This window comes from Bactrocera neohumeralis, chromosome 3 (genome assembly GCF_024586455.1).
Source record: "Bactrocera neohumeralis isolate Rockhampton chromosome 3, APGP_CSIRO_Bneo_wtdbg2-racon-allhic-juicebox.fasta_v2, whole genome shotgun sequence".
Lineage (NCBI taxonomy): Eukaryota > Metazoa > Arthropoda > Insecta > Diptera > Tephritidae > Bactrocera > Bactrocera neohumeralis.
Genome location: NC_065920.1, coordinates 62,935,557 through 62,949,926, shown reverse-complemented (window position 1 = coordinate 62,949,926; position 14,370 = coordinate 62,935,557). Strand labels below are relative to the sequence as shown.

General features: G+C 37.3%; 1 protein-coding gene across 7 annotated transcripts in view; it reads left to right on the top strand.

Annotated features, from left to right (window-relative positions):
* Positions 1 to 14,370, top strand: part of LOC126753357 (semaphorin-1A) — a 505,489-nt gene that overhangs the window by 288,924 nt on the left and 202,195 nt on the right. For all 7 annotated transcript variants that reach the window (XR_007666123.1, XR_007666127.1, XR_007666126.1 and 4 more), the window contains one exon: positions 10,012 to 10,108. Coding sequence is in view for 1 of the 7 variants with exons in the window: in XM_050464739.1 (XP_050320696.1) it covers positions 10,012 to 10,108 (97 nt within the window). In the remaining 6 variants the exon portion in view is untranslated. The remainder of the gene's footprint in view (positions 1 to 10,011; positions 10,109 to 14,370) is intronic.

Sequence of the window (14,370 nt, the reverse complement as noted above, 5' to 3'; positions counted from 1 at the left end):
ATATCAAAATATTTTTTAATTATTATTAAGTTGGTCTTTAATCTTCGAACATATTGCTCGAATCGGACCACTATAGCGTATAGCTACCATACACACTGAACGATCAAAATCAAGTTCTTATATGAAAAGCAGTTTTATTTGACGAGTTATCTTCACGAAATTTGGCAGCAATCATTATTCTAAGCATCACCATAATCTCCAAAGAAATTGTTCAGATCGGTCAAATATAGCATATAGCTGTCATGCAAACTGACCGATAAAACTCAAGTCCGTATAAGAAAAACATTTTTATTTAACAAGATTCCGTTACGATATTTAGTATGGATTATTATAAAAAACACTGCTTTAATCTCCGAAAATATTGTTCAGATCGAACCAACATATCATATGGCTGCCATATAAACTGATCGACTTAAATCAAGAAAAAGGGTATTTTTGCTTTTGCACCCCTTTATGCGCCAAGAAATGCACTTATACAGGGTATTATTATTGTGTAGCCGAATTTAACGTTTTTCTTCTCTTTGCATTTTTTTTGTAATTCTTTTTTTATTGATATTTTGTTTCGTTTTTGTTTTTGTTTTTGTTTTTATTTTTGTTTTTTTTTTTTATTTACTTATTTTTATTTTATTTTTTTAAATTTTTTTTTTTGTGCCTTCGTTTTATTTCCAGCCATTTATTTGCACACTCCTTTCCGCCCTTCCACTTTGTGTTAGCTATATGACCGCTATCTCAGCTCGTGAGGTCTACAAATTGTGGCCGTTCACTCGTTAAGTCGCAGCGCTCGCATTCTCTTTTGGCGTAAATTTGTTGCCACTTTTCTGGTTGACTGAATAAATAAAGCATTTCTTATCAAATATTTACCAAGTACCTGTTATTTGGTGCTGCGTCCATTTCGTGCTTGCTTCTTCTTATACAACCGCTACTGTCAGTATAGCCCATTTATACACAAATTCACTTATATAAACGCGTATTTACAGATGTATTATGTACATACCAATGTGCGTTTGCGTCAGCGTAATATTGAAATGAATTTCTCACGTTTGTATTCCCTTTGCGGCGCACGCAAATCCGCTCCGAAATCGCGGGCGCATGCACACACACACACATGCATATTTTCATTTGTGGAGCTACTCATATCGAAGCGCAATCCGCAGACACGCATGTAAACATTCACATAATTTAGGATATTTCACACTTGAGGTGTACCGTTAAGCCACGAGTGTGTCATCATGGCACGAACAAGCATCGTTTTTGGTACTAGCGTATGTACATATGTATGTATGTAGTAGTGTGTGCAGACACCAATCAACAAGACACATTTGCTTGCTGTTCAGCTTATTCGTATAACTGTTAAATGGATTAGCGGCAGTCGGGGTCTGTAAATGTGGTTAGACTGATGGCGGTTGTTCACACGAAATGGATGCAAATGTGGCGAGCTGTTATTCTTGAAAAGATACCGTTCGCAATTTTCAAAAAGAATGGGTAGAACGTATAGTAGAACCTTAAATGAACAAAATGTGTATAATTTGGCGGTTTTTAGTACCTCATTCATATTTAGGTACTTGTATTAAAGAATCGTGGGATCCTCACTTGGTCTGAGTCCCTTTACCGTTGCTTAAAATCGCTTTTAAACTCTTTTTTCTCAAAAGTGGACATTAAATGGAACTTTCTCGAGAGAAAAACCTTTCTTAATATCGTACCGAAAGCACTTAGTAATCAGTAGAAAACTCAACCATCTTTATCTATTCTTTTTTCCATCTCTTTTAATTTATCTACCTTTTGTCTACTTTAATGTCAATCTGAATATCAACCTCAATCTCAAACTAAGTCTCAATTCAGTTTCCATAACAATCTCAATCACAGTCGCAATTTCAATCTCAGTCTCTGTCTGAATCTAAAACGCAATCTCAATCTCAATCAGAATCTTAATCTCAACCTTAATCTCAATCTCAATTTCAAGCAGAATCTCAGTCTTAATCTTAATCTCAATATCGACCTTAATCTCAATCTCAATTTCAATATCATTCTCAATCTGAATCTCAATCTCATTCTCATTACTAATCTCAATTTAAATCACAGTCTCAATCTCTAATTCAATCAGTATCTCATTTTCAATCTCAATCGTAATCTTAATATCAATCTCAATTTCCATCTCAACCTCAATCTCAATTTAATCTGAATCTCATTTCAATTAAATATCAATCTCAATCACAATCTCAATTTCAATCTCAGTCTCTGTGTAATTCTCAAATTTATTCTTAATCGCAATGTTAATCTGAATCTCAATCTCAACCTCATTCGCAATATTCTCAAACTGAATCTCAACCTCATTCTCATTATTAATTTCGATTTAAATCACAGTCTCAATATTAAGTTCAATCTGAATCTTATTCTCATTCTCAACCTCAATCTAATCTGAGTATCGAACTTATTCTCATTATCAATCTCAATTTAAACCACGAGTGCAATCTAAATCTCAATAGTAGTCTCAATATCAATCGCAATGTCAATCTCAATATCAATCTCAGTTCAATCTCAATATGAATATCAAACACAGTTTCAACTTCAATCTCAGTCTCTGTCTGAATCCCAATCTCAATCTGAATCGCAATCTCAATCTCAACCTTAATCTCAATTTCAATTTCAAACTCAATCTCAGTCACATTATTAATTTCAATCTTGACCTCAAACACAATCGTAATCTCAATATCAATATCAATCTCAATATGAATCTCACCTTCAACATTGAACTTAATCTCAACCTCAATCTTTTATAGTCAGTAGCGAAACTACAAGTATTATGCCTTCTTGTACAGTGGATACGTTGTCGAATTCGAATTTTGTAGGCCGATTAATTGAAACTGTGACGATTGGTTCATTTCTTCTAACAAAACCATCTTATGCTGTCGCAATTTGACTAGATGTGTGGGCTTTAATCAACATGTAAGACACCATTTAGAATCATGTTTATTATACATTTTTTAAAAAGAAACTTTAGTGTAGAAGAAACAGCTCGCCAATTATAGCTCTAGAAAAAAATCAGTATTTTTCCGGCAAATTGAAGATTTTATATAAGTATGTAGAACAGAATGATTCGATTGTAGTTAAATATTCAGCATTAGTTCGACAACTTGTTACTACTTGGAAAATAATTTCATAATGCCATTCTTTTAGAAATCCTCGCAATATTAGCAATAAACTGGAAGAATCGATTTTCACAAGCTTCTGATGTAGCAAATTTCTCGCCACCATAATATAATATATTAACTCAGCATAAACGTGAACAATTAATAATAACTTCTAGGTCTGAAATATCATATAGTAAGCTGGATGCCTAAGAACCGCCTAACCAAGCTCCTAGAACTTCTGGCGTGTCACTTTTGATGTCTATGGCCTAGCGTTGTTTTGATGAAACACAATTTCTTTCCAAAACTGGTCGCTTCTGGGCGATTGCTTCCTTCAGACAGTCTAATTGTTGACCCTGCTACTCCCACCAAATACAGCAATACCTTTCTGGGCATCAATACGGATTCGGCCACCATTTCCTTCAGCTCACTGTGCTTTAACCATTATCGTTTTCGCTTGACATGGTTGTAGGTGACTTAATTTCTATCACGTTCCAGAAATGTAATGATATTGTTGCGATTTAGCGGCGATTCGCAGACTCAAATACGGTCCGAGAGGTTTTTTGCTGCCATGTACAAGATAAGACATGTATTTTTGGGTTGGTATTACATACATACATACATACATACAGTGACCAATAAATTCGTTTGGTTTCAGCATTTCATACATGATTGTTTATATAAATCAAAAGCTATTATAGTTGTACATACATACATACATACATACATATTTTGTGAAATTCGATGTTTTCCAGCAGATATTTTGAATAGGATTAATGTCTAGTGACCTATGGAGTTATTTTATTTCCATAACAAGCATTCATGTACAAGATCTTTAAATGGCTCCAAATAATTTTTTGTGCAATTTTTAGCTCGAGGGCAATTGAAACAGTCCTTACACGACGATCGAACTCAACGGAGAGAACACTTTTAGTACGAAAACTTCCTCGATCTATGTGAATAGTTTTAGGAAAAGAAGGGTTACGGTTAGAGAGATACTTGTATATTCCATTATTATACAAAACTGTTTTGTAGTGAGAACGATTACGGCACAATTTCCTTAAAGTAGGAATGATTTTTCATGGAAAGATGCGTGATCACAGATATCAAGACCGTTCGATGAGTACGAAAACTTCCTCGATCTATGTGAATAGTTTTAGGAGAAGAAGGGTTACGGATAGAGAGATACTTGTGTATTCCATTATTATACAAAACTGTTTTGCAGTGAGAATGATTACAGCACAATTTCCTTAAAGTAGGAATGATTTTTCATGGAAAGATGCGTGATCACAGATATCAAGACCGTTCGATGATCCAGTGCTGGCATTAAATACTCACTCAAACTAAGCGGCCACAGACAGAAACCACGCGCTTATGATACATTAACCACTAGGGGAACAAATTTATACACACACTTACATACATATACAAACTGATATATGTAGATACATATTACGAGAGAATCACAGTTTCCTGATTTTATTGGTTTCATTAATTTTATTTCTTATATTTTACTGCCAAATCGGCGACATGAAATCGCTTGCATGATTCAGCGCTGTGCCGTTAATTTCCGTTACGGAATTTTATAACCGCATATTTCATATTACCACAATACCACACACCTATTTACCGTTTAATATACTCGCGCGCGCACTAACACTAATACACTTCCAGTGAAATGACTTACGATAACGCGATGCTTGACTTTTAAGAAAGTTGGGTGGAAGCAAAAGGCGGAGATACCAACAAATTGATGATATGCGATTGTTTTTGTTATACACTGAAAGGAGTACGTTAAGTTTGCACGAAGTGTGTGTAACATATAGGAAGAAACGTAGGACACCCTATAAATTATATGCAACATAAATGATCCGTGTTATGAGTTGAGTTGATTATGGTAAATATCCTTCTGCTTATCACTAAATATGCGAATTAGTCTCTCAGATGATGAGATATCATTCTTAAAATTTGCACACATTCTTGTCTATTCAAGAAGCTGCTCCTTTCTAAGAAACGCCGATACCGGACTACTATAGCATATAGCTGCCATACAAACTGAAGGATCAAAATTAAGTTTTTATGTGAACAACTTTTTCATTTGACAAGATATCTTCATTAAATTTGGCATGGGTTATTGCCAAATGCAGCGCTAAAATTTCCAAAGAAATTTCCAACATCGGACAACTATAGCATATAGCTGCCATACAAACTGAACGTTAAAAATCAAATTCTGTATGGAAAACTTTTTTATTTGACGAGGTATCGTCACGAAATTCGGTAAAAATAATTTTTCTGAACGTTGCTACAATATCCAAAGAAATTTTCCACATCGGACTACTATAACATATAGCTGCCATACAAACTGAACGATCACTCCGAAGTCCTTGTGAGAAAAACTTTTCTAGTTGGCGAGTTATCGTCAAGAAATTCGGGATAGGTTATCGCCCAAGGCAACGCTATAATCTCCGAACATATTGTACAGATCGGACCACTATATCATATAGCTGCCATACAAACTGAACTGTCAAAATCAGTATAAAGATCTTTTTATAGCCTTTTAAGCTATAAAAAATGCTACTGTGCAGTGTATATTAGCTTCAGTGCTACCGAAGTTGTCTTTTTATTTTTGTTTTTGCTTTTTAACTGCTAAATTTTATGATAAATGTTGTCACATGCAATACTACACACCTACACCGTCTTATAGATATCGATACATAGATGTGTGTGTGTGCCTTGAGTGCCGCGTCCAATCGCCTGACACGTAGAACTTGCCAAACTGAATTGTAACGCGCCACACTCACATATACACATATAATCTACCACATATATACATATATTGCCATATATCATCACCTTCCGCCGTTTTTGCGCTTATTTAAGTGTCGCACATAAAAATGGCGGCAACAGCAAAGACAATAGCGCCAATAGTTTTTGTAGTTGTAGTTGTAACAGTAAGCACACACTGAATCATAACACCAGTCACACCAGTCAAGGTCCATAGGGAAGCAAACTCGCTGCTGTACTGACTATAATATGGGCAGCGCACTACCTCACGGGTTGCGTAACGCAAACATACAAGCGCCAATGCAAACACGCATGAGAAAAGGAAGCTGAGTACACAGCAACCGCACCCACTCATGCATACACACATACTTACACCCACATATACAAAGATGGCTCGGCGTTGCTGCCGACCCGCCATAACGCAGTCACATTAAGGAAATGACAAAAGGAACCGCCAACGTGATCAGCACAGCAAAATCCAAAGCAATGCCGTTAAAACGGTAAATCTTACACATACACATACATCTATATATATGTGCAGCAATGTTTGCTTTGCTAGCAAAATAAAAATCGTAGAATATTCTAACGCAAAAATTCCGCACATAAATGTGAACATGTCCTCCTACAGCTCGTAAGTCTCCTACGCGTTTATTTGTTGTTGCTGCTGCTGCAAACTGCTTATGTAGTGAGGTCGCTTTTAGTGCTGCGTAGCGTCGCCGCTGCTGCCGTTATTGTAGACGTGCCACACATTTCAAGGACCATTGCGTGCACTTAACGATGTTGCCATCGATGAGTGATGATGCCAAAAAGTAATGACAAAGTTCCTCAATCAGCCATTTGTTTCACCGCATACATTTATGCAGCAGCCACATGTCATCGCATATCCGTGTTGTGTAGCATAAAAAATCAACTGAAATTGTTTAGAGCTATTAAATATATACGTTTTTATATCGATAACTAATTTTTTAAGACTAACTTTCATATAATCGGCTATATAGCCTTTTTTTTAGACTGAAAGGGATTTATTTAGTATTCCATGAAGCTTGTAGCAACGCGAAGTAAATGTCGGAGACTCTTTAACGCTAAATAAAGAAGATGTGTCAAAGATATCTTGCTGGCGTTAAAGTCGCCAAGCTTTATTTTGACATCTTAGCGGGTGCAGCTTTCATAGGTGCGCTCCAAGCACTCATAGAAGGCATCTTTGGTCACATCGTCCTTCTCTTTCGTCGGGGCGTGGGCACAAGTCAGCGATATGTTGAAGAACTTTGCTCTGATGCAGATTGTGGCTAGATGTTCATCCACCGGCGTGAATGCCAGGACTCGGCGATGGAGTCTCTCCCACCACGATTCCCACACCGAACTTGAGCTCCTTTTATCCACTGTAGTAGATGCCACAAGGACCTATTCATCTCAGTCATTATCCCGTCCATTGCCATTCTTGGAGGGCAGTGATGACAACCTATACTCTTACGAGGACTGGGCTGGGCAGCGGTACCTTCCCAATTAAAGGACCCGGCATTCCAGGTGCTTGCCCTCAAATCGTAATCTTTAATGCATTTGCATTGGTCGACATCAAACGGCGGTTTCTTATACGAGGCTTTTGGTAATTTGTCATTTGGGACGTTTTTTACGTGGCGGGTCCCAAACCCAGTACACAACCCTGAGTAGGAATGGTTCGTTTTCTCACTTTGGCTCACCTTTAAACGAATGTTTTTAGGCTACCAGAGGTTACTTGGTCTAAGACCGGAAGTCGTGAGCTGCTTGAGCCATATGTAAAAGAAACGGTTCTGGCCACTCCCAAGTGAATGACGATCAGAGAACTTTCCTCACTTGCGTGAACTTCTACACATGACTCCATCCTCCTGTACCCGTTACCCATCCAAAATGGGAGCTTGATAACATTGTAAGAATCATCACAGGGTACCTACACTTAAGATCCCAACTTCAGAAAATGAATTCGGCAGAGCTTTGCGCGGAGGATGATGAGAAACATTATACTTGCATATGTGAATGCCCAGCCTTCAGCAGGAAGAGAAGGAACATACTCCATGGCTTTCAATACTTCAACTTAAGAGACATTGGGCTACTGCGTTAGAAAAAGAATAAGGTTTTTGCTTTAGAAATTGAGATCGGTAACTATCCCTTTTGAACACATTCACCGAACGTGCGACGCGCTTGATGGACAATCGGTTTTATTTCTTGCATAGTTTGGATTTTGTAAGTCTGCAAAGCAACACCCTTCCGAAAAATCTGCCCAAAAGTGCATGGGCACAGCTCCATCGCGATGTACTCATTCGGGTTTTCTTTAGAGGTAGTCCTGCTTGACCCCAATACACTTGTGCCAACGTTGCAATCCTCGGAACAGTTGTTAAAATCAGTTTCCGGAGTAGCCTTCAATGCAAGAAGCGATTCACGTTTAACGCCTTCAATTGACTCAAAACGGTTTCCACGGAGTTTTTTTCGAAAAAATTGGATGGTTTTGTAACCAATCGTGCTTTCACTTTTCTTGGGCCCAAATGATCTTTCAAAATGGTTTTCACCGATCCTTTCGATAGTCCAACGAAACCAGTAAGATATTTGACTGCTAGTTGTCGATTCTCAAGCACCAATTTTTTATTTTCTGGTCGTGTTCATCATCAGTTGATGTTGATTGCCGTGCTGGTTGTGGTTCGTCGTCAACGCATTCTCGACCCTCTTCGAATAATTTTTATCAATTAAGAACACTTGCTCGCCATAAACAATTATCACAGAAGACCTTTTTCATTAATCTTATTGTTTATTCTGAATTTTATTAGTTATTCTGAACGTTCCGGCACCAGAAATTTGATTCCACACTCAGTATTAAATGGAACTTCTTTGTTGAATTATTTCACTTAACGTAGAAATCGCGCCTTATGTAGTTTAGAAAGACAAGCACATAATAATTATTTCGATGTGACATTTGGCACAGATATCACTGACAGTCATACCAAGCTAAAAAAAAAAAGATTTCGACGAATGGGTTTTCGCGCGAAATTTAAATTAAAAAATCTTACTGTTTTTTGGCCATATTTTTCTTAAATATCATTTACCCGAGAAATTTAATTATAATTTTCAGGTACTTTTTTGTCAAAATCTATACATATAAACTAGTGTATAATTACATTTACTTCAGAAAGCTTTAATGTAGTTCAATAAAGTTGAACGTATTCACAACACATACTTAGTGAAGTTCTTCAGTCATGTCGTGAATATATACAATTTTTTATAAACCAGTTGAGAATTGCAGTTGATCGTATTGAGATGAACGAAAAATTTTAAAAATCAACAATTAGTGTGCATCATTGAAATTTGGCGTGACTTCACACCACATTTTTACTTTTCACCATTCTGTCACCAGCTCACCATAACAATTTGTCGGATTGTAACATGCCACCCCACCACATGCTGTTGTCCAACAATATTTAATGAGCTGCTGCGGCAACAATACGTTCAAAAATACAAAAATAGCGAGTTATCTCTCTGCTTCCGACACATTCAGCGTCACAAGTGCACCTTCCTACACCTGCAGCGGGGGCTTCATTATTATACCTACAAACCTTGTGACTTTTCAGCCATTAAATTGCGCCCCATTGTCAGGCAATTCATGCGGCAGCTGCCGCTCCGCATCTTGCCTTACCTACGCCCTTTTATTCGTGCGTATTGTGTCAACTATTACTTTCCCTACATCAAAGAGATGCTTCAGCTGCGACCACTGCTGTAAAATGTCCGATATTTGTAGCATGTGCCACCCTGTGCACCATGCGCCGAGTGGTGGGCGAAAGTATAGTGCGCCTTCCGGTGGCCTGTGGCGTCGCCATTGTGCCCCTTTGCGTCGGGCGTTGGGCGTTGCAGTGCAGTGCTGTGCCGCTCATGGCTTTTGTTAAATTTAAATTGCCTAATTAAGCAGTGGCGCTCACTCTCTATCGCTCTCCATTTCACTCGTTGTCTATCTCCTTTTCTTTCCCTATCTCAGTATTTTTATATACACACTTCATTATGTAAATACTATATTATCTTTGCACTGTACTAATTTGCTATGCTGTTTTTGCTAATTTTTTCACTTTCTCCTTTTTATCTGCAGGTCCTGAAGATGTGCTAAAATTTCTCGGAAACGAAAGTGTCGTGGATCATTTTAAGCTTGTCACAAAGGATGGCAACAGCCTGCTCGTCGGTGCCAGGTGAGTGCCATCAGCTAACATTTTCATTATATATGTAGTATATATAAGAATACCGTTATGTACATACATACATACATACCAGCGCTGTGTGTGTCAAGTGTGGCAAGTGCTGTATGGCGCTCGAGTGTGCCAAGTGCCGCAGCGCCACAGCAAAAATGGGTTAACAAAGGCGTCCGCATGGAAGACACAGTCCAAAACGTAAATATATAAAATATAGTGTGTGTGCGCAAAACTGTAATATAAAGTACATAAAACAGGAAGACACTTGAAAGTAGCAGCAGCATAGCGCAACCGGGTCCGGCTGCTGCTGCCCTGTCCTGCCAGCAGTCTCACAGGTCGCTGCAAGTCCGGAACTTGCGACTGTTGCTTGTCAAAGCAGTTGCTGGCGCACACGCATACACGTAAATAAACACGCACACATACATATACACAGGCATATCAGCCAGCGTCAACAACCAGCAGTCACCTGCAACTCTAGTAAACTCCTTACCGCCTTCTCCTGCTTCGTTCCTGCCTGCGCTGCATGCTGCGTCCGTTCGTTAAAGTTTCGCAAGCAGTATTGTATTGTAGTTGTTTTTGTACTTGTTACGGGTAGCATGAATTTCCATTTTATATGCTGCTTCTTGCCATTTTTTTTATGTTGCCCGCTCTACACTTTGGTGTTGACAGTAGCAGTTACCGTCGTAGACCGGTGTCCTGGCTGGCTTTGTGTTAGTTAGCCGCCCGAGTGAATTGCCAAGAGTTGTGCCCATTACTTGTCCCTTTATACCCTGAACAGGGTTTATGAAGTTTAACACGAAGTTGAGAACATCAAAAAGGAAAGGTTGGAGACCCTATATGTATGTATCTTAAACGACTTGACGAGCTTAGTCGATTTTGGCATGCCCGCCTGTTCGCTTTTCTGTCTGTTTTTGAGATATCGCTTTGAAATTTTGCACACCCTTTTTTCTTTGAAATCAGTGGCTCATTTGACGAAACTGTCGATATCGGGCCATTATATCATATAGCTGCCATACAAACTGAACGATCAAATTCAAGTTCCTGTATGGCAAACTTTTTTATTTCAGAAGATATCTTCACGAAATTCAACATAAATTATTTCCAAAAGTAAGGCTATAATTTCCGAAGAAATTTTTGAGATCGAGCCACTATAGCATACAGCTGCCATACAAACTGACCAACCAAAAACAAGCCTTTGTATGGAAAACTTTTTTATTTAACAAGATATCTTCACGAAATTCAACATGAAATATTTCCCAAAGAAAGGCTACAATCTCCGAACAAACTGTTCAGATCAGACCACCATAGCATATAGCTGCCATACAAACTGACCGTTCAAAATCAATTTCGTGCTTTGGAAACTAGCTTAATAGTAAGGGTATTCGTTGCAATAAAAGTTAACGGTATTTTTTTTTTTTTTGTTTTTATTCTTTTTCTTTCGTTCGCTGTCATTTTTGTTACCGTTGGAGAAATGTCAACGCAACGGGTTGGCAGTTGCTCTGTGTTGTCACAATTTTTCTTTGCTTACTTCGTTGTTGAAGCGTTCCTTTACGTTGTTATTATTGTTGTTGTTCTATTTACTGTTTGCTTTTGCATTTTCGGCCTGTCCAAGCGTTGTTATGAAAGTTTTAAAGTGAAAATTATGCAGCTTCTCAAGTGTCGCTATACTTGCAACATATACACACTCATACCTATGTGTGTATATACACGCATACATATCTACATATAGCTATAAACATAGTATGCATATAAAAATAGAACTCTCAAAAGTTGCCAGCGCCTGCTTGACACAGCTACCGGCAACACAGTGACCGTTTGTGCACCTCAGTTATGTCTATATACATATAGTACATACATATACATATATTATATATAGTATAAATATACAAATAATAGCTTTTATACATATATGCCATATATACACAAATTTACATATATATGGTAAATATATGGATGTATATGCTCGCACCCTTTCACCCCGCCCACCACTGTTTACCATAACCTCAAAACGCCACACAGTTGCACTTGCCAGTTGGCATGTCCGCATTGCATAACATTGCACAGCATAGCATAGATTTTATAATATTTAATTGCATTCAGAGAACTGAAAACAGAAAATTGAAATTTGAAAAGTTAGCAATGCTAACGCAAAAAGTTGCACATTATTTCAATTCTTCGGCCCTTTTTCATTTCTCCATTCTCCAAATGTTTCTGCGTTTTGCAGTTATTTCTTTTATGTCTGTGCAAACAAGCTGTGCTTTCACATTGTCTATACAAATGTGTGTGTGTGTGTGAGCGTTTATGGTTTTGAGGTAATTTCCTGGAAGCAAGAAAGTTCATTTCCAATGGGCAAAGTGCTTATTTGTGCGCAGGCGGCGGCAGCGGGCACAACAAGGAGTTTTATTAAATAAATAGTATTGGGCAATAATATTGACTAGTATACTTTTATGTTCGGCAAATATTACATATTGAACATTAGATAGACGTGTATATACGAATGTAAGTATATATTTTCATACTTGAGAGTTGAAAAGAAATCAGGATCTCGAAAAATAATTTTCAAAAACCCCAAAATTTGTTATAATGGTAACATAATACGCCAAACTTGACGAGTTGAAAAAAAAAATTTCGGGATCCCGAAAAATAATTTTCAAAAATCCTAAAATTTCTAATAAAGCCAAAATAATACGTTTATTTTCAAACTTGACAAACTAGTAGAAAAAAAGATCGGGATCCCGAAAAATATACTTCAAAAACCCTAAAATTTGTTATAAGGCTAACATTATAAGTATAATATCATTTGCAACCAAAAATTTGCAGTCGGGATCCCGTTTATCGGTTTGCCCAATTCGGGATTTTGTGTAAATAATGTTCATAAATAGTTTTTACAACGCTAACATAATAACATTTAGTTATGTAACAAAAAAGTTACATCTATGATCCTGTTTTTTAATTCTTTTCGCGATTCGGGATCATGTTAAATGGCAATATTTCCAAAAATAAATTTGAGCGTCATAAAAATTGGTTTATTTAATAAAATTACTTGCAACAAAAACAATTTTTTCTCCCGATCCTGTTTTATCGGTGTGTCCGATTCGGGATTTTATGTGAAAAAATCGGAATCCCGAAAAAAAAGTTTTAAGGATCCCATAAACATATTTTTACAAAATTAACATAATATTTATTTATATAACAATAAAGTTTACATTCGGGGTCCCGTTTCATTCGGGATTTTTTAACATTTTTATCATCCTTAAATTTTTTCGAGCAATAAATTTCTTCGAAAAAAAAATTTAAGGATCATAAAGTTTATTATATCGCCAAAACAATAAAATTATTTAAAAACAAGTAAGGAAGTGCTAAGTTCGGCTGTCACCGAACATTTTATACTCTTGCATGATAAAGTGATAATCGAATTTCATTATACGTCATTTACATATTTTTCAAATACCGTATTTGTGTAAAGTTTTATTCCGCTATCATCATTGGTTCCTAATGTGTATATTATACAGAGAAGGCATCAGATGGAATTCAAAATAGCGTTATATTGGAAGAAGGCGTGGTTGTGAACCGATTTCACCTATATTTCGTACATGTCATCAGGGTGTTAAGAAAATATTATATACCGAATTTCATTCAAATCGGTTAAGTAGTTCCTGAGATATGGTTTTTGGTCCTTAAGTGGGCGAGGCCACGCCCATTTTCAACTTTTAAAAAAAGCCTGGGTGTAGCTTCCTTCTGCCACTTCTTCCGTAAATTTTAGTGTTTCTGACGTTTTTTGTTAGTCCGTTAACGCACTTTTAGTGATTTTCAACATAACCTTTGTATGGGAAGTGGGCGTGGTTATTATCCGATTTCTTCCATTTTTGAACTGTATATGGAAATGCCTGAAGAAAACGACTCCGTAGACTTTGGTTGACATAGCTATAGTAGTTTCCGAGATATGTACAAAAAACTTAGTGGGGGCGGGGCCACGCCCACTTTTCCAAAACAATTGCGTCCAAATATGCCCCTCCCTAATGCGATCCTTTGTGCCAAATTTCACTTTAATATCTTTATTTATGGCTTAGTTATGACACTTTATAGGTTTTCGTTTTCCGCCATTTTGTGGGCGTGGCAGTTGGCCGATTTTGCCCATCTTCGAACTTAACCTTCTTATGGAGCCAAGGAATACGTGTACCAAGTTTCATCATGATATCTCAATTTTTACTCAAGTTACAGCTTGCACGGACGGACGGACAGACGGACGGACAGACGGACGG